The sequence below is a fragment of the Bicyclus anynana genome, chromosome 2, assembly GCF_947172395.1.
Source record: "Bicyclus anynana chromosome 2, ilBicAnyn1.1, whole genome shotgun sequence".
In the NCBI taxonomy this organism is placed as follows: Eukaryota; Metazoa; Arthropoda; class Insecta; order Lepidoptera; family Nymphalidae; genus Bicyclus; species Bicyclus anynana.
The window spans coordinates 4691453-4715845 of NC_069084.1; the positions used below are offsets into that span (position 1 = coordinate 4691453).

The following is a 24393-nucleotide window of genomic DNA, read 5'->3' on the forward strand; positions in this document are numbered from 1 at the left end:
AATGAAAACTGTTGCTTCTTTTAGATCAAAGCTCGCGGGGAAGGCTTCGAGAAGTACTTTGAAAGTCTGTTCGGTAATTATGGAGCTTTGAGCAAGAACAAAGTAAACGAACAAATAAACAAACTACGATTTTTCCGATCAACGAACGAAGCTGACGAAGTGCGGGACAAAGTCGATGACCTTGGCTATAAGAACAATGCTCTCAAGCATCGTTTCCCAATGGCCGAACTCGGTTTTAAAGTTTTTGGCAATGAAATATCTTTTTGGAGTGCAGAAGGGGATGAAGAAATACGAAAATCTTTGGAAAGATTAAATCCTAAATTGAGGGTTTTAGAGATTCTGTCCGGAAAGGTAAAAAATAATTCCCAAAGTTCCTATTTAACACAGTTTGAGCTCAAAAAGTTTTGAATTGTTGTGAAGATTACGTTTCACCCTATTCCACTAAATCAATGTATATGAATTACGCTACAAAAATAGAGTGGACCTTAGAATACAAGGATAACTTTTGGCGTAAAATAATTTGTAAATTCAACATAAATATGCTTTTGTTTAAATTCTTTTCATATCCAACTTTATAAGTTGGATATGAAAAGAATTTAAACAAAAGCATATTTATGTTTTAACTATCTCAAATCCTTCATGATTTTACCAATAATCCAAAATATAATTTTTACTTCGTTGAAAACCACCATCTTTAGCCTTCTTAGCTGTCTATATTTGTATTTTTTAGGAAATATCGTACAACAAAGCGTCCCTATTCCTCGACACAACATTCTCCGTGCCAACTGGTTCCGGTTTGCCGCTCAACTTGAACCTGATGGGTACCAGTTACGTCGACACGAAAATGTCTGGCACAGTCTCGGACAAATACGCAAAATCGGGGAATTTGGAATTCGAAGGAAAAATAAGACCCAGGTAAGAAATATGTGTAATTAGTGGTGACAGCCGAGAGGATATGACCTCTGCCTCCGGAGGATGTGGCTTCGAATCCGGTCGGGGCCTCCACCTCCGACTTTTCAGTTGTGTGCATTTTAAGAAATTAAATGTCACGTGTCTCAAATGGTTAAGGAAAAACATGGACATCTGCATACCAGAGAATTTTCTTAATTCTCTGCGTGTGTGAAGTCTGCCAATGCGCATTGGGCCATCGTGGTGGACTATTGGCCTAACCCCTCTCATTCTGAGAGCATTCTCATCAAGCCTTTTATACAAGTTTTGATACTTGATATTCAATAAAATAATTATACATTTTCAGTGTGGCAGTAAACATAGCTGCAACGATGAGCGTGTCAGCCGGGTCCCTGGCGTCCAGCGGCATCCGGTTATCTTCGCGCCTGTACACGGCAACTTCTCTGGCCGCGAAACTGGCTCTGCGAGGCCTCGATGAAGTCAAGCTTGATCTCTCCCTTCCTAGAGATAAACAAGAAATTTTTGCCGCTAAGTAAGTATTTTTGACCTTTACTAAAATTGTCAAGCCATTAGACATCTATTGTATGCCGTAGTTTATTAAAAACTAAAAAATAAGTTATTTTCGTACTCTACTGACAATATTAAATAATTTATGGGGATACCCATAAATATTGGGATTCAGATGTCAATCATACATTTGCAGGACCTGAATTTTCAAAAAAACAGTTTATTGTTTTATTATCATTGTTAATTCAAAATCTCCGCTAAACGTGACGTATTTGCTCTCATTTTAAAGTGTAAGATTCAGTATCTTTAAATCACTATGTTTTATTTTATTTATAGTTTTCTCAGTAGATAGAAGAGTCCAATTCTTTAATCAGGTATTTTGTTTAATAGGTCCGAGCTAATGATCTTGCATGGAGATGAAGAGTTGCCTCAACAGGGCATTAACAAGAACAGGATAGAACAGAACACTTGCAGTTGGAGTACTTTTGATAAAGCTATCGGCATTAAAGTCTGTGCCGCTTATCAGGTAAAACTAACTGCAAAACTAATTGGACCCATGAATTGTTTATTGGTAACTAGAGGACTTGCTACAGTACTGCTCTAGTGGTAAAAGAATTTTTAAAAATTTAACTAGTAGTTTCAAACAAAATAATATTTTATCTGTATAATGTCAGTGTGATTTTTTAACTGACAAAGAAAAAATAATACGACAAAATCCATCTCCCTAATATTAACAATTTATGTGTAATAACTTAATAGTTTGAATTCTTGAAGCAAATATGGCACAACAAACACATCTTGAAAATAATTTCATTTTAAGTCATCAGATGTTACTGCTTGTTGCTACAGCACTACAATAACAGTGATACTGCTTTTTCCTAGTCTACAGGATCAATTATTTAATAACTAAGTATTACAATCAAGGATTTTTCAGTTCCCCAATATGACGAATCTCCTCGATGCTCCGTATTTCTTACTGAGTGGGCCGGCCAAATATATCGTATCGTTGGAGAAGGCCGATCCGTCCGCTAAGACTTACGCTCTACGTTACAAATGGGACCGGAACGAAACAACCAATGTTATAGACTTTTCATTCGACACGCCAAATAGCAAGGTAACGAGTAACTATGGTATTTGTTGATAGACATATACGTGAAAATCACTGTTGCCTAATTATGTTATTGTTAGAAAAATTGAGAGGACAATTAAGATTTTTTGTAAGTCGAAATGTATTTTTTGAAACATTATCCATCTTCAAGCGGATCTCCCATATTATGACGTTATGGGAGAGTGGAAGACCATTTAGGAGAGACGAGTATAAGTGGCGGTAGAATTTTTAAATCATGTTTCCGATAAAGGCACAAGTATGCATTATATAACTCTCATAAATATAGCTCTATATCCACATTCTATGTATCCGTTTTTTTCAAAAATGTGACATCTACAGTGAGTCTTCGTAATTATACCGAGTCTTCACCCGCGCAATATAAGGAGGATGGGGTATGACCACAGAGAGTAGCGAAAAAATTGTGGGCGACAACACGAGCACCTGTCAATGAATGCACGGATAACAATGCCGTTCGCGTGTTTCTCATTCCTCTCTATTGGCATATCCCCGCTCGCTGGTTTTAGGGGTTGCCTATTATTGGACTACTAGACAATTTTGGACAGAAGCAGGCGTTACTTTGCGAAAGTTCATCATGAATAGATCATGTAGATCATCCTCAGGAGATGTAGACTTAACATATCCTGAGGATACTCCGGTTTCGGGGTAACGTAAACGTACGTAGAGAGTCTTTTTTCGGACTTGGGTTTGTCGGCTTTTCGCGGATGATAGCAAAATAAATAAATTTTTAAACGACTTCAAAAAAAGGAGGTTTCTCAATTCGACCGTATATATTTTTTTTTTATCTACTAGACAATTTTCATTACCCGTAACCTTTATACTTGTAGGAAGAGCGTATGTTCAACGCACGTCTCTTACTCTCAAACACATCAAGCACTGCTTCCCTCACGCTCCATACATCGGAAAGCATCATAAAAGCAAACGCTCTGTACCGCAACATCCCCTATGACAAATGCTTATCAGCAAGTTTGGACGTAGACGGCAAGAAACAGTTTGACACAGTCATGTCACTTAAGAGACATGATGTGAAATACGGATACGTATGGCTTCCTCACGCCTATTGGGTTGTTAATGATGAGAAGATTGCAGAGTTATCTGGTAAGATGTTTCGCTTATTTTTCCACAACACAAAACAACACTTTGCAAGGCTCACTGCCGGTTTAAATCTGCTGCAAAATGGCTCATAAGTCTACAGATTTGAGCCTGATCCGATTCGATTAGAGAAAGATTTTTCGGTCCTATACTGTAAAAAAACTTCAAGACGAAGAAATACTTAAAGTCTTTAGTTAGTTAGAAAGTTTATTGTGATCTTTACTTTCCACAATTACGTACATAAATCATAAAGAAACACAACACTTGTTACGAGAAATTACTCCAAAAAAATTATGATTTTATGGACAGGCAAAGTAACTTGTGATTCTTCATTTTGTATTTTTTTTTTATTTTTTTAATTATTGATTTGTTAACACATTTTAAATTGCGTTTCCTATATCAAACATATCCATTTAAATGTGAACAAAACACATTTAATAAATTTATAACTTTCAGGAAGCCTAAAAGTAAAATCCAAAGGAGGTGTAACACAATGGGATATATCAGCTGAATTCCAAACGAAGCAACTAGCCAGTCGTATGATAGGGTACTATACAGTAAATGGGCCCACGCACGGCACCAAACTAAACCTTGAATACAAATTCTACGGGAATGCAAAACAAAATATTAAAATCGAAGGCTTATACAGCGAAAGACCGATGTCTTATAGACACGATTTGTACGGGGAACTGTCCATGGAGTTCACGGCATATCCAGTGTATAATTTCTACTGTATTCTGAGGAATGTGGTACGTGTAAAAAATATTTGTTTTATTGCTATTCACGGACCAAACAGAAGGCCACTGACTCTGAATTAAATGTTAAAATTCAATTTGCTAATACTCTTTAAGGCCTGTCAATTAAGTTTTATTTTCTGTTTCAGAGAACCCAAAATCACGTTGATATAGGCTTCAACGTTAGCGCATCAAAAGCAGAAAGCTCGGATCCATCGTTCACGTTTGTATTCAAACGTATTGATAAACTGAACGGTTTGAAAGTGGACACGCAAGTTGTACTCAAAAGACCAAAGCCTATAATTATGAAGTTCCAATATGACCAAGTGAGTAAAACTTATTTCAATATACATACCTACCTCGGAAATAAATTTTATATATTTATTTATATTTAATAGATACTTTACTGATTCTTTAGCAGGATACGTCACAGATTTTATATTTTGTTATGGAATATTTTTATTTTAGAATATTTTCAGACAGAAATTTAAAAAAAGCATGAAAACATGTATTTTTCTCTTGAAGCGGAAAGCAGGTATTGTTGACCAACAAAATAGAGAATAGTTTTCGGCTCCGCCTCACTTGTATTTCTCTCGTCTCGAGATATGTCGTGATGTGCATCTTAGGCCTATTGATGCTCAGTGAAAAACGAATTACAGATCAACACTTCACAGGAATGCACATAACATGGCCCACTGGCTACAATTTAGACCGATACACAGCAATGCTGCCTGGCGGCAAAAATAAGAATGGTTGGAAATACTGGTGCCATAATTTCCCTGAATGAGAGAGACCAAAAATACTCTACACAACATATTTCATTGTAACTAATAATCGAAAAAATCCATGTTTTCAGACGGGTCCAAAATATTCCGCATTGGCTCTCTTGAACTTCAACCCGAAGTCCCGAGAAATACTGATATCGGGCTATGTGTTTGCGCCGCCCGGCACGCAGCTGTATGCGGACGCGGAGCTAAACGTCACATTGCCGACTTTGCATCCATGCCAACTTAAAGCGAAGCTACACGAAAAACGACCCAATGAGTTTCAGGTAAGGTTCATAATACTATAACAATCATCGTTATTTACCTTTTTCTACCCAAAGAGTATAACGGGACCCTATAGAAGACTTTGCTTTCCGTACGTCCTTCTGTCAGGCTATATAACATTAACCGTGATAGTTTTTATAAATTTAAGTTTTATTTAACTGTTATCTATATTAATATTATAAAGCTGAAGAGTTTGTTTGTTTGTTTGATTGAACGCGCTAATCTCAGGAAATACTGGTCCGATTTGAAAAATTCTTTCAGTGTTAGATAGCCCATTTATCGAGGAAGGCTATATTTTATCCCCGTATTCCTACGGAAACGGGAACCACGCGGGTAAAACCACGCGGCGTCAGCTAGTTATATATATAATGGTACTGAACCCATCGTGCGCGAGTCCGACTTGCACTTGGCCGGTTTTTTGATGGTCAATAGGCTTGCGCTTTATTCATGCCTGATGAAAAGCAATGATGCCTAACATGGGACGCACTCGCTTAGAAAGTGCCTATTTAGTTGCATTGAAGGTGTTTTGTGGTAGGTGGCAAGAAACAAAGATGCCGAAAGGTCATTCCATACTTTAGCTGTTCGGATAAAAAACATAGAAGTATAATATTTGGTGGATCCGATCCGCCTGGACCTTGAGATCCAGGCGATCCGCACCATGTTTTACAGACATAATAAAAATAAAAATAAATAGTTTAATCTTACACAAATATTGACAAAATCGCAGACAATTTTATATCTGCCATCCATCATGCCATCTGCCTATAATATTATTGATACACAAACACAAACACAAACACATTAAAATTAACTATGTGTAACAGGTAAACGCAATGGGAGTCTGGTTCACGGGCGTAGATTTTAACATAGACGCAGTGTACCAAGATCAGTCTAAAACCAATTTGGCGTCACATCGTCTCAAAGTTCTAATCAATAGCAGCCATTTCAAGGATATCGCAGTTGATGCCAAGTTTACGCAGGACAATCGACAAATCACTTTTATCGCTGAGGTAATGTATCTATGATATATTTTTTTAAAATTTCAACATCATCATCATTATAATTTTCAGCCGATGAACGACTACTATCGTACATAGTCGTCCTGTAAGGGATTTGTAACTCCATATTCTTGAGCCGCATGTATCCAGCAGTTCCCTGTTACTAGCTTGATGACATCGATCCGCCTAGTGGATGGTCGACCAACATTCCAGCACATTGGGACCCCCAACGCCCATCAGCTCTTCAAACTATGTGCCTCGCCCATTGCCTCTTCTGCTTTGCGACTTGTTGACTTTGGTTTGATCCCATCAAGCAAAGATACACCGAGCATAGCTTCGTCATTGATTAAAATATAAGTGTTAAAATTTCAGGGTGAATACAACGAAGACAAATACAAAGCACTTGTTCGGTACTTGCTTTTGTCTGAACAAAATTTCACAGCGTACGGCGAAATAGACATTGGTGGCAAGTCTTACAGTCTGAACCTAAACGCCGATCTCAATAACAACACTAATATCAATATGGATGTTCATTTTGACCAGTAAGCATGATTTCTAATTTATTTTTATGATATTAATAGTGTTGAGCCACCCTATGACCTCTTAACACTGATATAGTCATGAATTCGATCCCCTTCCTTTAGAATATTGTCGTAACTAACTCTTAACACAGTCGACATACTTAGGAAAGAGAATTGAACAGGATGTTTAAATTTTTTCATATTTTTTTAAGGTGTGAAATAGCTAGAGTTCATTTTAGAATTTAAACTATCGTGAGTGTTATTCATATTAATTGATTATGAAACACGGCTAAAACTCACGTGATATTACGTCGGAGTATGCCCGACTAGTTTCGAACCCATACGGGGCCCTTAGTCATGAGCTGGTTCTTGCATCGCGGCAAGTTTCTTTCACACCGCCAATCAAAAGTTGTTACGACGGGTCATAAGGGACTATCACTGTAAGATAACACAAATTAATAATGCCTTGTATGAATTACATCTTCAGTTAACGGGAATTTTGGATCAAGATTTGTGGGATGCCGTGGATACTATGACATATAATAGGTCTGATAACATACGTCGTAGTTCTGAGTACGTACATAATAAGAAGCTAGAATATTTAACAGCTGATAGTAGAACAAAAGCCAATAAACAACATCATTTATGTGACTACCCGCGATGTACTACACAAAGTGACGCAGCAGTGATTAATCTATCTTCGGTAACGTTAAACGAAAACGGTCTTAATGCCTTGGGCAAAGGGTTGAATTTTGCTCTAACACCTAGAAACATACCTATGGAATCAATTGTGTGTAGTATTGAAGACGCAATATTTCGTAATAAAATTCCAACGCGTGATGCAGAATGCTTACGACAGGACATAGCTACGTTTTTACGTCGAGCAAAGTTACCACCGTCGAATATGAGCAGGAGTGACAGAGCGGCGTTAATGGAAATTCGTAATAATGAGGATATTTTGATACTGCCTGCAGACAAAGGTAATTCCACCGTGATTGTGGATACGGATGCTTATGAAAATAAGATTAACCATTTGTTATCGGATACCACTACATATAAAAAATTAAATCATAATCCCACAACCCGGAATACAAATAAAATTATTAAACTTTTGCAGTCCATTAATGATAAAAATTTGCTTACAAAGTTACGGCCCTGCAACCCCACTTCACCTAAAATCTATGGTTTGCCCAAAATTCACAAGCCAGACTGGCCTTTGAGACCTATTGTCAGTCAGATTGATTCACCCACATACATGGCATCAAAACATCTCGCGACGTTACTCAAACCGTTTACAGGCAATACCAGTAGTTTTGTTAAAGACTCGAAACACTTCGTTCATATAATTAAAAATGAAATTATTAGTGACTCAGAGATTATGGTGAGTTTTGATGTGGAGTCCTTGTTTACGAATGTTCCTGTGGAAGAAGTAATTTCATTAATTAAGGGTTTCATAACGGATTCAAAACTACCATCGGCTTACTTGGATTTGAGTGAGTTTTGTCTTAAAAGTGGTTATTTTATGTGGCGAGGTGACTATTATAGCCAAATAGACGGTGTTGCCATGGGGTCGCCGATTGCACCTGTAGTGGCCAATATATTTATGGAGTGGGTGGAACGCGAGTTGGTCGATAAAATGACGTATAGACCGCGTTTTTGGCTGCGTTATGTGGATGATGTGTTTGCCATTGTAAACAGGGATGATTTGGCCATAATATTCCAGTGTCTCAACAGTCTACATGAGAAGGTTCATTTTACGAAAGAGGAAGAAAAAGAGGGCGGTCTGCCATTTTTAGACGTGATGGTGATCCGGGGGTCTGGTGGTGAGTTACATACAACGGTGTACCGAAAACCGACTCACACCAACAGATATCTCCATGCGAGTTCGCACCACCATCCATCGCAGATATCGTCGGTACCAAGAAGCCTCATAAATCGAGCCCTAAGTCTTTGTGACCCACCCTATATTGAGTGCGAACTAAGAGTAGTGAGACAGGCGCTGGAGAACAATGGCTATAGTTGGCGTCAGAGTTCCAGATGGGCACAAACAACAACTAGGCGGAAACCGTCCTGTGTGAACCGGTCACCAGTGTACTTAACATATGTGAAGGGCGTGACGGACAAAATCAGCCACTATCTCCAACGGAGATTTGACATAGTGACGCGGTTTCGTCCACCTGCATTGGTGAAGAGTATACTGCGATCGCCTAAGGATAGGGATCCGCTGAACGTGCCCGGGGTGTACAAGATTCCGTGTGACTGTGGTAAGTCATACATCGGTGAGACTCGCCGTAACATCACCACAAGAGTAAAAGAACACATACGGAGCATGAAGAATGTGGACACGGACGGTTCAGCAATAGCCGAGCATGTTCTAGCTTCGGGTACGACTCATTATATCCGTTTTGATAAGGCTTCTGTATTGTCAAGGGAAAAGTTTCTAGTACCTCGTAAGATACGTGAAGCGATAGAAATTAGTCGTCACCCGAATTTTAATCGGGATCATGGATGGTTGCTGCCCACAGCGTGGAAACCGCTATTTCTTTCATTGTCACATACAACAAACTTGGAACAAGATAGCATTAGTTCGGTTTGCTTACAAGAAGACGAGTCTAATGAAGATGACATTAATGAACCGTCGGAGAGTGTAACGGAACCTTCACTCCCCACCACTCAACCCCTCTCCGCGCGCGCAATGCGTGCAGCAGCGCGTCGCGCAGCCGCTTCGCAGTTTGGATCGTGCCGCGATGCAAGAACCAGCTCATGACTAAGGGCCCCGTATGGGTTCGAAACTAGTCGGGCATACTCCGACGTAATATCACGTGAGTTTTAGCCGTGTTTCATAATCAATTAGCTAGAGTTCATTTTTAATATTGTTAAGGAGTTTCTTTTATTGGACTTATAACCGTCGGGGCAGCTTACAGACGGTGAAACTAGCACGTTGTATAAATTTCAATGTTTGCAGACTCCGCGATGTCCACATCTCATACCAACGCGCGGTGACGCCTCGTCAGAAACGCCTGAGCGCTTCCTTCAATTGGGACGCGAACAGGGATCCGTCGCAGAAACTCAGCATAGACGCCAAACTGGACCACAAAGGGGACTGGCATCATGGCGGACACGTCACTCTGCATTATCCTGGCAGAGTGGTTAATGGGGAGTTCGAATTCTTGCTGAAAGGTAAGTTGAGAGAAAACTTGAGTGATAATTATCCTAAAATTTTTATTGTTTAGTATTTCAGAAAAAAAATGCCTCCTTCGTTGTTGTTGTTGGCTTCGGTCCACGAGGTTTGACTCAGGCTATGTAATACTCGTTTTGCTCTTCTATAACATTTTCAGTAAAATTTCCAAGCTCAGAGTTAGAAAGTTTGTGGTTTTACACCCTAGAGCCTCGGAGAGCACGTTAAGCCGTCGATCCCGGTCATTATCATTTATAGCGCTATTCTGTAACAATATTTGTAACTCACATTTCCGAGCTATAAAAATATCGTTATTAATAGTGCTACTGTTTGTGGTCGCCAAGGAATTTAACAATATCTATACCATCCTATACCATCTACTAACAGGCATTGTAGTAGCGTAGTTGCTCTTAGCTCCATATCCCCCCTTCTATCAGAGAGGCCCGCTCCTGTAGTGAGCTGTTAAAAGGCTAGACCCTGTAGGCTGGTAATAATGGGTCCAATATGAGTCTCAATGAGCCATGATATTATGTTGACGGGAATAATAAAGTAAACTATGATTTAAGTTTTGTGAAGATCAAAATAGATACCGATACAAAAAAATATGTGGGGTCTCGGAACGCTTGACTGATGGAACTTAAACCTGCTGCCGTACGCGTGAGAAAAAGGGAAGCCAGACAGAGTGGCGCCGTAACGCGTTACGTTACGAAGCGGTTTACCCTTCCATAAGAAGTTATTACATCAAAGAATATTCATAGTTTTATCCTTTCATCTAGATTGGTTCTGCGAATGGATGGTACAGATGGGTTGGGCGAGTCAGACGGCTATAGTGTGGCGAGTGAAGGCTTTCTCTGAAGTACAGGACCAAACTATATATGCGTTACTGTCCAGCCTTAGCACGCCTTTCCCTCTTTGGGAAGACACAAGCTTCAATCTCATGTGAGTAGACTTATTTATCATTCTAATTATTTTTGCTTAATATTTCTTTCTTTAGAACTGTGATAAAAGTAAAAACCCAAGTTAAACAATCTTTATTATTTTCTGAAAACTTATCAAAATACTATCGGACGCCCGCGACTTCGTCCGCGTGGAAATCAATGTAAACTTTCAACCCCTATTTCACCCTTTTCTATTTTAGGGTCAAAAGTACCCTATGTTTTGCTCTAAGGTCCCATTTACCATTATACCAAAATTCATCTTGATCGGTTCAGCTGTTTATCCGTGAAAAGGTAACAGACAGGCAGACAGATCTGACTTACTTTTGCATTTATAATATTTTATTATGTTACACATGTCAAAATAAACTTTGCTTGTTAACGTGGAAAGTTACGTCACTTCGAACAGACAAATACCGAACCGAATTCACTATTATTGAATTTCCCCTGCATTTTACTTACTAGGAATACAAAGAAATATGTCTGACCATAATTTAAATTACATGCATAGAATTGTTCAAGTAGAATTGATTGTTTTTTGGATTCCATTCAAAATGTTCACCTTTTTGATGTTTAGTTTGCTATATATACCTACAGGTGGCGTTACAAAGACAACCTGCAAGCTGTCAACGGCAGTATGAACTGGCAGGACAACTTCCTAGCATTCCATTTACTTGCGGACTATCTATTCACTACTACTAAGTTCTACGGAGAGATCAACGCTTCTGTAAACTCCACCATACCGACCTTGCCTAGAGCGGCCGCCATTGCAAAACATACAGTGGTTTGGAAGGAAAGTGCTGATACGTTGCTGAGTTTTCAAGTAAGTAATACATTGTTTTAACAATATAATATACTAGCAGGTGCCCGCGACTTCGTCCGCGTGAAAATCGATGTACATTTTCGACGCCGTCGCCCCTTCTATTTATATTTTCATATGTTTTATATATAAAAATTATAAAATCACAGCCCCGGCCGAAGGCCGGTGTACAATAATGTGCGCGTTTTTTGTGCTTGGGTAAAATGCAAAGTCGGAGCCATCGTCGGAGGCCCTATCCAGCCCCCGGCCGACGGCCGGCGTGCAATTAATTGTGTCTGCGTTAAGTGCCCAGCCGTAGCCACGGTCGAAGACCCTATCACAAACTCCCGGACGAAAGAGGGTGCACAACAAAGTACGTACTTTTTTGTGCTTGGGTAAAATGCCCAGCCGTAGCCACGGTCGGAGGTTGCATCACAAACTCCCGGCCAAAGGCCGGGTCACAATACAGTGCGCGGCCGAAGACCGCGCGTTCCGTATTTTGTGCATCGGTAAAATGCCCAGCCGTAGTCACGGTCGAAGGGTCTATCACAAACTCCCGGCCGAAGGCTAGGTTACAATACAGTGCGCGGCCGAAGGCTACGCGTTCCGTTTTTCGTGCTTAGGTAAAATTCCCAGCCATAGTCACGGTCGAAGGCTGTGACATAAACTCCCGGCCGAAGGCCGGGCTACAATACAGTGCGCGAAGGCTCTATCACAAACTCCCAGCCGAAGGCCGGGCTACAATACGGTGAGCGGCCGAAGGCCGCGCATTCCGTTTTCTGTGCATCGGAAAAATGCCCAGCCGTAGCCACGATCAGAGGCCATATTACAAATCCCCGGCCGAAGGCCGCGCTTTTTTTTGTTTGGATAAAATACCCAGCCGTAGTCACGGTCGAAGGCTGTATCATAAACTCCCGGCCGAAGACCGGGCCACAATACAGTGCGCGGCCGAAGGCTACGCTTTCCGTTTTTCGTGCTTGGGTAAAATGCCCAGCCCTAGTCACGGTCGAAGGCTGTATCATAAACTACAATACGGCTACACTACGGTGAGCGGCCGAAGGCCGCGCATTCCGTTTTCTGTGCACCGGAAAAATGCCCAGCCGTAGCCACGATTAGAGGCCATAATACAAACCCCCGGCCGAAGGCCGCGCTTTTTTTTGCTTGGCTAAAATACCCAGCCGTAGTCAAGGTTGAAGGCTGTATCACAAACTCCCGGCTAAAGGCCGGGCTACAATACGGTGCGCGGCCGAAGGCCGCGCGTTCCGTTTTTTGTGCATCGGAAAAATGCCCAGCCGTAGCCACGATCAGAGGCCATATTACAAACCCCCGACCGAAGGCCGCGCTTTTTTTTGTTTGGGTAAAATACCCAGCCGTAGTCACGGTCGAAGGCTGTATCATAAACTCCCGAAGGCCGGGCTACAATTTAGTGCGTGAAGGCTCTATCACAAACTCCTGGCCGAAGGCTGGGCTACAGTACGGTTCCGCGTTCCGTTTTCTGGCGACCGAAGGCCGCGCTTTTTTTTGTTTGGGTAAAATACCCAGCCGTAGTCACGGTCAAAGACCCTATCACAAACTCCCGCCCAAATGCCGGTCTATAATAAAGTTTACGTACAAACTTTCAACCCCTATTTCACCCCCTTCTGATTTTATTTTCGCTATAAAAAGTATTCTATAACCTGCCCCGTATTATGTTCTCAAACCGTGCTAAGTTTCATTTGAATTCATTCAGTAGTTTCAGTGTGATGCCCGGTCAACAAAAAATAGGGACAGACAGACAAATAATCGAAAAAAAAATGTTTTTGAATTCAGTATCGGTTGTATAATGCCCTATGATATATTTTTTTTTTAAATTAATCAAAAAGTTCTGTAATTTGACCTGTTACAGTTTTATTATAAGTATATAGATAAGTATTTAATAGCTATTGCGCCAAATTCGTGCTCTTTTTATAGTAATAAATCTTGCATAACATTATACGATAAAAAAGTAGACAATGTGACTATTTAAACACAAAAAGGATTATTCAGTTTGAACCTGAACTTTTAAGTAGTTCCTGAGATTAGCTTTGCGCGTTCAACAACATCAACAAAATAAACAAACAAATTGGTCAGTTGAGTATAGAATATGTGCCTTAATGTCGATATTACACAGTTTTAGTGGAAAACTCGTTTCTCCAAATAACGCCTGCGAATCAATTTAAGCAATCCGGTTTTTTCAAGATAACTTTTTTTCTATCTGTCCGATCTAAATGAAACAAAGCCTATATGTTGCCCTGAACTTTGCTTAATCTATTTGTGAAAACTGCATCAGAATCCGTTCAGAAGAACCAGAGAATAGCGCGAACATACAGACAGAAGGACAGACAGACAGGCAAAAAAAATAAAAAAATATATTTTGTATTCTATTGCTCATTTCTAATTGCCCTAACTTGATTTTAGTTAAATTTGGTCAAAGTACAGACACTCGATTTCTACTCTTTTATTATAGTATAGATAGATAGATAGATAGATATATGCTGTCGCGACATTTTTTGTAGAAAATGATGTGTGCTGCGAGTGATTGACGCTGCTGTATTTGCAACCCCTTGGCCTTTTGAATAGCAATGACAATGCTTGAGGGAATTAGCAGACTGTTGGGAAGGCGCCATGTACACCTTGGGTTACATTATTGGAGTTTTAGGAAGGATCCCTAATTTTTTTTAAATAAAATATAGCCTATAGCCTTCCTCGATAAATGGGCTATCTATCACTGAAAGTATTTTTCAAATCGGACCAGTAGATCCTGAGATTAGCGCGTTCAATCAAACAAACAAACAAACAAACAAACAAACAAACAAACAAACTCTTCCGCTTTATAATATTAGTATAGATGCAATACAAGCGGACGCCCGGACTCTGTTTCCTTAATACTCTGGTTTACACAAATCCCACAGGATCCATGGATTCTTTCGGTATAAAAAGTAGTCAATAACAAAACATACAAACACACAAACTTTCACCTTTAAAATATTAGTGTGATTCCCAGTATGATAGCAACACAAGGGATACAAACCCAAAGTCCCGCCCCTAAAACCGTGGAGCTATAAATGTGTGAATTATTTCTTTTTTTAGTACAATGAAGACGGATTGCTTATGATCAACTCTTCCTGGGCAATTCATAAGGGGCTGAATGAGAACAATGTGACTGGGAGAGTAGTCCTATTAACACCATTCCCAGTAAGTATCTATACTTTTTAATCTTTATAACTACGTTTTCCTCACTTTAACTAAAACCTATATTACGTTAATTTCTAGGGATACACCAAAGGATTTCTGCGAACTGAATTTGTTTTTGGTCACAAGAGGGACATAAAAGGTGTAACATATTTAGATTTGGAAGAAAAGGTTATCAAAATTTATGTTGACGGTACGTAAACCTGTTTATGGTTCTATAAGCTAATGATTCTAAGTTGAATCAAATTGAATTTATTTAAAAAATCACATTTATGAACGATTTGAAATACCAATTACATATTGAGTCAATATGTAATATTTTTCGACGGTTGATTTTTAATATCAATTGAAAATAATACATTCATTATCACGTCCCATCCTCGAACCAAAGCTTGGCGGTCAATACGCTTCTTTTAGCCTAGTCCACTCCATGATTTAATTTTGGGGAAGTGAAAACTGGGCTCCTTTGCCCTAAGAAGCAAAAGCTTTCTCCACATTGAACAACCAACTTTGTTTAGTCGTATCACTTTCATAAAACATAAATAAGTAACGTTTCTACAGGCTATATGCGGCGCATCACGAACTGCATGCTCGTAGTGAACGTCACCAGCCCTATACCGCAGTTCTCACACACAACCGCTAGATTCGGATTCGTGGAGGCCGACAGACATCTGGTGGCCATGATTGTTACTAAAAACTCTACCACAGGTAAATTAATAGTTTGAAGACAAAATAATTCTTGAAAAATAATAAAACAGGAGGAATCCAGTCAGACGTAAATTATCGCTAATTTAGTCGTGATAATGACTCCTTTGGTCGGATAAGACTTGGAACACAAGTATTTTCAAGTTATCTGCTCTTAAATTTCTATTGGAAGAAATTAGTTCCTTTTTTTCCTAACATGCCATGTTTTTTTTATTTTACTGTACAGGCTATACTTATCTCGGTTTTAATTAATGTTTGAATTACTTGAAGTAGTACGTTTAGTGTTCAATGACATCATTCATTTGACCTGCACTTGTAGAATTTCACATGAGTTACTACGTGGACATTTTGATAAGCCACTATTTTCTGTATACAGGTATCGAAGTGTTGCTAAAACTGTTATCGCTCCAAGATTTCCAAATATTCGGCCACGTGGCACTGCCTCTGCAATACCTTAACAGAGCAATGATAACTGCCAAGAGAGCTTCTGAAGAGGTAACATATTTTCTTATCAATTATTTGCTAAGTTCCTTTATAAGTCAGTAATGTTACATAATAATGTATTCTTTGGGCTCAGGAACAAAATATTTATTTATGACCATACAGGCTACAGCACAAACTTTGTATTATGATATTCATGGTTAATCGGAAAAAATATACTAAAAAATAGTTTCATGTACTATTTGCAGGTGGACTTCAGAGTGGGTTGGGGCTCAATGGACTTTGGTTTCACTGGCATCTGGCAATGGAAATCTATAGTCGACTTCGTTTATGTTTACAAGTTGTACACACCTCTTGATGGCTTTGAACAAAACGGTCTCGTGTTGAAGAATATATACGGAAATGGACTGGATACTGAATTGTCCATTCGACTTTCCAAACATAAGGCAAGTATTATGCTTGTTATTGTTACATTATACCTTACTACTATGTTCATAAGATTCACCATTACTTGCCATTATAAAATTGACGTTAGATATACAAACGAGAAATCAACTTATCCCTTTTATTATTCCAAATCTTCGCATCCTAACACAACTTAAACGTAACACTTATTAAAGCTTTTCGCGAAATATGAAAATCATTGTATTGATTGAATTCAACTGATGGTTGGTAACAAGAACTTGACTTTTCTCTTACCACAAGAAGTAGAAATAACAATCCCACCAAATACATTTTCTCGTAAAGTAATGCCTATGCGATTGCATATTGCTTGAGCTGTAAAAAAGTTAGCAAATGATATGACAAAAGAGAGCCAACTCTACACTCCTTTAACCAACGTTCTCTAACGCTATCATAGCATGTTCTGCGTGAATCCAAGTATTGAATTCCCTACAAGTCCTACATTTTAGCCACAATGTGTAGCTTGACTGTTTCGTTACTCAAACACCTATCAGAAAAACTTTTCTAGCTATAAGACCACGTACGCTAAATATTGATGGAGGAGTAAAGCATATAACCTGTATAGTTAAGGCACAGGCGGGAAATAAATATTGCAAATATAAAATGTCATCTCGGTAGAATATAGTAAGGCCTTCCGAACGAGGCACTACAAACGTACTCTTATTTTTAGATAGTGTGTTTTTTTTAGTTTGGAATAGCCATCCTCCTCGTCGACAACGGCAAAGGTCTACTTGACGTCATAAAGGACCGCTTCCAACACAAGTCTGGCAACCCGGATATGTTTGTGGAGAACTTCGATACAGAAGCGAGCGTTACACTGGACACGCTGTACTACCCTACCATCACCTTCCATGCTCATATGATGAAGGTAAATAGTAAACACCCTTGAAAAAACATTTTTTTTTATTAAAATTTTAAAATTTATAAATTAAACGACCTTGAAATACACTTTAAAAAAATCTGATCTGTAAATTATGCTAAACTGTTTATTTCGTTGTTTACTTTATTCTTAACTTTTCCAGTTCGTCGGGCCGGATGAAGAGGACATATTGGAGGCGAATGCCACGTTGCATCTTCCAGACAAAGCACCTATTGTTTTGACGGACGTATTTATTTTAGAGGTAAGTTCATTATTCATTGTAACATAATAGAGATTTTTATATATAAAACGGAACGCCTGTTGACTCTATGCTTTTTAAATTATGTCAAGTAATATGATAATCATTCCACACACATGGATGCATGTGTGCTCTGTTGTGATTTCTTTCCATTCACGCATTAGTTGGCGTCTGGCAGATAGATCCTAATTACTATTGAAGAAAGGTAATTTTTTCCGACCAAATCATATTATATTATGTTATATGGTTATTATATTATGTTATATGGTTCTTTTCAATTTCTTCAATACCAAATTAGGTCATATTTAAATTTGAATAAACTCGAACCACACAGGTCAGTCAGATTTAGAGAAATATTTTTTTGGAAGATCTCAACCTCAATCAAGAAGCTTAAACGTCGCTATTAGGGACTTGGGACTTTTCGAATGTTTTAAACTCGAAATTATGGGGAAGTTGCTGGGATTGTCTGGACCCTACCTGTCAACCTAATTTTTTTTAGTATTTTAATTTTTCTGGTTGTCTAAACACCTATATTATTTAAATGTTACAGTCATACACAGTGATGCAGAACACTCTGAACCTGGTGACGCCGTTCCAAGCCGTGCAGCAACTCAAGTCAGTGTACACCGTGGAGATTGCTATCGGGGAGAAGTTCAATGTCACTTGTGTAGCTCTACTCTACAATGGCACCTATTGGCACGAGGTATATCTACATTTTGGAAATTAATTTTCGTTTACTGCTAAAATCAACCGTATATGTAAAGTTTCACTTACTACAATTTTTAAGTTCTGTCGCACTGCGAAGCCGTGATAGCCCAGTGAATATCATCTCTAACTTTGATTCGGAGGATTTTGGTTTGAATCCGGTTTGAAACTAGTAACTGATAAGTTGGAAGTATATGCCCCTGATATATCACCAACTTTTCAGTTACTAGTATGTGCATTTTAAGAAATTAAATGCCACATGATAAATGCTTCAAACGGTGAAGTAAACATTGCGAGGACTGCATAGCTAAGAAATTTCTTAATCCTCTTAGTGTGTGAAGTTCAACTGTGTTTTGTGTTCAATAGTGAGTTGAATTTGGGTTGTTAATGATGGTACGCTTGTTTTATTAGGTAGTAAGGAGGTACTAAATTCACCTTATTTAAAAATTGATTTTTTTTTAATTGTTCCATCATTTTTCTTCCAACAGATATCGTACAAGATCTATTACGAATCGGAGATAGGTGAGGATGAAGCGTACAAGTCTTACCTCGCGTCAGTGGGTATCGCGACACCGCTGGAAGTGTTGCCCGCGCTAGAGTCGCGCGTGTCCGTGCGACTCGAGGACGCCTTGTGGAAGATGTCAGCAGACATCGCCATGCCTTCCTTTACTGTCACCGCTCTCGCGAGACTTGAAGTGAGTTACAATTATTTTTTCAACTATCTCATTGGGTCTAGCAAGGGAGTTGCAACGGGAGACAAGTCACATGCCCCCCCCCCCCCCCTCCTCTACAAGTAAAAAAAAATATAGGTAAATGCAAATCAATTTAAGTCGTAAGCTCCTTCAGCCGTTATTTATGCAATAACAATCACCGTCGAGGTCCAGCAGATTTTTCAGATTTGTCCGGTTAGTTAGTTGTTCTTGGAAAGTTAAAATAGGTATATCTGACAGAGACGAGACGAATATCTTAGCAATCTATGGGTTCACCATGCGGGTGCCGGGTCCATCGCGTAGTAGAGAGAAAAACTCCGAGCAAATTCCAGGACTTGTGACCAAAACATGAAAATATTCCGAACATTTTTTTAACTATTCTTGCGTAATAATCGATTGAATACTCGTTACATCATAAACATAGAGAAATGCCATAATCAAAATTATTTTGTAATGAGAAAAAATATTTCCATCAGCTGGAGGACGCGTTCGTGGAAACGTCTGGAAGCTTGAACCTGACCTCTGAGTACTTAGAAGACTACTTTATTAAGATGGAGTTCAAAAAAGACATATCGGAAGTAGAAAGTTCAGTTGGAGGCGGCATACAAATTCAACAGGGCAATCAAAACAACTATGTAAGTATTAATTATGGTCTACCTTACTCTTTCCTACTTCACTTTTCTTCTTCTGAATTGAAAGAATTATAGTCCAAAGCATGTCTATTTTCTATAGGTATATATATATTCTATATGTTTTTTGATTGTGTATTTGCCGTAGGCTTCTTAATGGTTACCTCAGCGGCGTCACTGGGGGGTTAGAGCGAGCGTAGAAGCATCTCCTAAAACATGCTATTATTAAGTGGCTTAGCTGTGTTAAAAAAGAATAAAGAATAACTTATCCTTCCTAATAATGTAATCATACTTGTAGCTGACTGACTTGTTGATAGAGTGCAGTGCAGATGCCTATACGACTTCGGTCATAAAGATCCGTGTTCAGAAAATATTCAGTAAAAAATCTCAGCCCGGAGTGGGGAATTTGATGGTGTTAAACCCGCGTGCTTCAAAGAATAAGTTAAGCCGTCGATCCCGGTCATTATTATTAACTGATATTGATGGAATCTGGTAACCCTAATAACTTTTTTATATTTAAGGAGGAATGCCAGTGTGCTGTCAAAAGAGGCTGTTAATGAAATGTTTGGTCTGTTTAGATTTTCGCAGATGCCGTTTGGCGTCCACCACCGACCCGTCACATACGTTTCAAAGCGCGCGGTGCGTTGGTGCCGGTGCTGTCGCCGGCGGAACTTGCCTTGTTGTTCAGCGACGAGAACCAGCAGCGAACACTCACTGTGGACTTCAATACTGAGAACGATTATTACTCACTGAAGGCCGATCAATGGCCGGCGTCAGTGAGCGTCGCTTTGAGCAGCCCTCATAAGGGCTTTAGGTGAGTTGTTTAAATTACACACGCACGTCATACATGCCTATGTTCTTCTTCAATATGCCAAACTTCCTCGATATCGGTTCAGCGATGTAGGTGTAAAAGACACTTACTTTCGTATTTCTAATATTTGCGACGAAATGGTATTTGCGTCGCTAATAAATACCATTAATGCAAAATGTATTTGTATATGAACAGAGCAATGAAAATAATCGGCGAGTTTGAAGGCGACGATATCCGAGGATCATTTGTAAGAGAAGCGGCCGAGTACAGCATCACAGGAAAAGTTCTGAATCGAGATCCTCTAGAGGTATGAAATATTATAAAATAATAATAATAAAAAATTTCAATCACTTGTAAATTGTTATAGAGGTATGAAATATTATAAGATAATAATGACCAAAAAATTTGACTTGAAGATTCAGTAATGAAAAAAATCCAATGAACTAAATTTCTGGTAAGCTACAATTAGGACTTTTTGTACAAGAGAAATCTTTTTCGTATGTGTTGATGTTTGATTAAATTCTTCTTCTTGCTTGTCTATGACATATTATACTTGGATAAAATTAATGAATAATAATTATCTATTTACATCATTAATTTCATAAATATAATTAATGTTACCCGCAGCTTTCATTTACGCTGGTGCCAAAAGGCCAAGGCCAGTCAGTGACGATCCGAGCCAAGTGTGAAATAACTCCGACGGTGTATGCTGTTACTGCACACGTGGTCAGCTCCATGGAGATCACTATGCGCGCCAAGATTGAGTTGGAACAGAACTTCACTGATGTCTTTTTTAAGGTAATCTATATATTTAATGAATAAAGGAAGTCTACGGGCCTAGCGTGCGGCCGAGTGAAGAGAAATCGACAAAATGCCCACCAATGGTGGCAGTGTTGTCCCTGTCCCATCTTTTTGTCTCAAAGCAATGAAGAAGATAGCAGTATTTCCGGTTGCGCTGCTATTGGTTGACAAATTGTTTATTTCTCTTTACGAGATATGTCCTTGGTCGTATGTTAACACTATTGAAAGTGGCGTCAGTGACAGAAAAGAGAGAAGTAATGATGAGAAAGGATGAAAGTCATGTTACAGGAAGAATTTAGAACTACAAGTGGAAGGACACGAGAGGCCAAAGAAGATATAGTTGGAGTAAGTGAAAGAAGTGACTGGAAAATTATGTCTTGAGTAGGACAATGACAAGGAGATGATGATATCGAAAATTTACTAAACAAAATCAAATTAATGTTTAAATCCATTTGTTTCAAGGTCGATATGCCTCAAGTAAAGTCCAAAGAGATGTTCTTCAAGTCTCGAGTGGATATATACCCTGGACTGCGGAGGGTGGCGACCATACAAGCGGTCACTCCGCTGGAAAAGTTACCGTTTTTGAAAGGAGACACCGATTTTATGTAAGTTAAAAATTACAGTTTTGTGCCCGTGGGTATACACTATACCGAGATTAAAGTACCTTTGTTACTCGCTAATTTGCTAATTCGCTTTTGCTAACTTTTGGATCAACAGATTCGGCCCGAAAACTGGATACTTGCTCTGTAACTACGCACTACCGAATATGAAAGGTGAAGGCGATCTGAAATGGAGTTTCGTGGAGGAAGATCTATACATAAAGGTAAGTGTGACAGGAATTATCGTTTTGGACATTTTATTAAAATTTTCAAATTTGTTATTCTAGTGAAAATAAGTTTTTTGAAGCTTTTGATATTGCATTTCAAGCCACAGTAGAAAAATGGTGTCAAATGAAGTTTTAAAGCTGCAGTTTAACCAAATAGTCAAGGGTCTCTAGCCAAGATTCACATCGATTCTCTTCAAAGACTACTGCTTCAAAAACTAAAAAATGTATGACAATGACATACCCATTGATAAATTGATCAAGTGACCTATCAATAACGAATATCATTCCAATACATTTTTTTGTTTCTGAAGCAGAATTGGTGGGTAACTTGGCAAAAGGCTCAAAGCCTGTAGCCATGTGGCTCTTCTTTCTACAAACGATTCAAAATCTAACAAAATGTATGGAAATGACAGAGCATATGTCATTATCATGCATTATTTTAATTTTCGAATCGTTAGCTTTTGTAGAAAGAGAAAAGACGTGCCACAGGCCCTTAGCTCTTAGCTGCTTATTATGTCATGTCATATTCAAAGAACTTAAAACCAAATTGTCCCACAGGCAATCGGACAACAACTGGTAGAGACTATACAGAAGAGTGTCGACTTGGACATATACTACGGGAACAACACCGACTCTGAGGGCCTTCAGAGAACCAACGCCGGGTTCAGGATGGACTTGGACCGAATTTGGCAGTGCGTATATATTTGTGTTTCATTTAGTGTCACCACACGGGCCACAGGCGACAGTCATAAACGCCGCCACAAGAAGAAACAAGTGCCACAAAAGTTGCTGAAGCGCGCCACAGCCACTTGTTTAGTGGCCGGTGCGGGCCACAAGAAGCGAGCAGCGACGATTATAGCGTGCGGCGGCAACCGGCGTCACCCGTGTGCTGTAAATCCATATAAAATGTGTGAAAACTACAGGAAATATGGAGCGGCGTTTTGTGGTTATGGCCGATGGCCCGTGTGTGGAAGCCCTTATTCATTTTAAAAATGCTGATATATAGACAGAGCTAGAATTTGGAAAATTATTTTTCTTGTCTCCTGTCTCCATTTGACAAAAAGCCATCTCATGACTCCAAATAGCTTTTTGTCCCCAGATGGTCGCATTCTAAAAACTTTTCAGGAGTAACTTAACATTTAAGACAAACCTATTTACATAATAATTATAAACTTCTGAAAAGTCCTCGATTTTTAACTTTAGCTACTATTTGCAAACTGTAATGTACATTACAAAATGAAATTTCCCAGAATTGGCGCAAACGCAACTTTCGGCATGATAATGCAACAACGTTTGAAATTGAAAATCAACGCCATATTGCCGAAGCCGAACGTAGACGTGCACACGCTATACATTGACGGCAACATGGGAGATGCGAACAAACCGATGCAAGCGATAGAAGCACTGTACCGCACTGATGTTACCAAAATTCGGGCCGGAATCAAGGGACAGGTAAATCAATAGAGGTTTAAAGCCCTTATTAATAAAAGTTACTAAACCCAAAAGCACATACACGAGTGTAGTGTTGAGTTCCTCGCTATAAAAAATAAATAAATAATTATTATATATCTTAAGTTTCTTGAACTTCAAATTCGAAGTTGAGGAATGTCTAAGTGTGAATTATTGAAAAAATGTTTTTTGTACGTTAACCCACACGAAACTTAATATTGTTGATTGTTGGAAAAGCGTAACCACTTTTCAAGAATATAATATTGCTGGATAGAGTCAACATTCCAAAATTGTAATATCGACCATTGCATTTCATTTTGTTTCATCATTAACTGAGTCAAAGCAATCAATCTTACTACTTAAAATGAATGAATTATAATGAAGTAGCACCTACAAAATTATTTTTTAATTCTATAGATAAAAATAAAAGTTTTAGAGCGAATTTGTTACCTATCCAAAAAGTTTGATACATGTAAATATCATGTGAAATAAATAATTTACTAAAGCCATATATATTTTTTTTCTTTAGATGATAACAATAGGCGAAAGTTTCGACGGTAACTCCACTATAACATGGACATCAAATTCAAAATACAACGACATAGACAACATAGTTTCATACAAATGGGACGTGAACGGATCTAAATATATCGACTATACACTAAACACGCCGATGTA

At 38.9% G+C, this 24393-nt stretch overlaps 1 protein-coding gene across 1 annotated transcript in view; it reads left to right on the plus strand.

Annotated features, from left to right (window-relative positions):
* LOC112046825 (uncharacterized) overlaps positions 1-24393 on the plus strand; it is a 53244-nt gene that overhangs the window by 13879 nt on the left and 14972 nt on the right. Inside the window, 32 exon segments of the mRNA XM_052884995.1 lie at positions 25-351; positions 731-915; positions 1256-1441; positions 1807-1942; positions 2351-2530; positions 3370-3640; positions 4091-4383; positions 4518-4694; positions 5225-5419; positions 6242-6427; positions 6788-6957; positions 9902-10116; positions 10891-11053; positions 11647-11872; positions 14957-15061; positions 15140-15251; positions 15620-15766; positions 16140-16258; positions 16453-16650; positions 17355-17534; positions 17689-17787; positions 18335-18487; positions 18978-19184; positions 19676-19834; positions 20407-20642; positions 20835-20946; positions 21267-21437; positions 21903-22045; positions 22158-22263; positions 22825-22958; positions 23517-23718; positions 24245-24390. Of these exon segments, the coding sequence (XP_052740955.1) occupies positions 25-351; positions 731-915; positions 1256-1441; positions 1807-1942; positions 2351-2530; positions 3370-3640; positions 4091-4383; positions 4518-4694; positions 5225-5419; positions 6242-6427; positions 6788-6957; positions 9902-10116; positions 10891-11053; positions 11647-11872; positions 14957-15061; positions 15140-15251; positions 15620-15766; positions 16140-16258; positions 16453-16650; positions 17355-17534; positions 17689-17787; positions 18335-18487; positions 18978-19184; positions 19676-19834; positions 20407-20642; positions 20835-20946; positions 21267-21437; positions 21903-22045; positions 22158-22263; positions 22825-22958; positions 23517-23718; positions 24245-24390 (5639 nt within the window).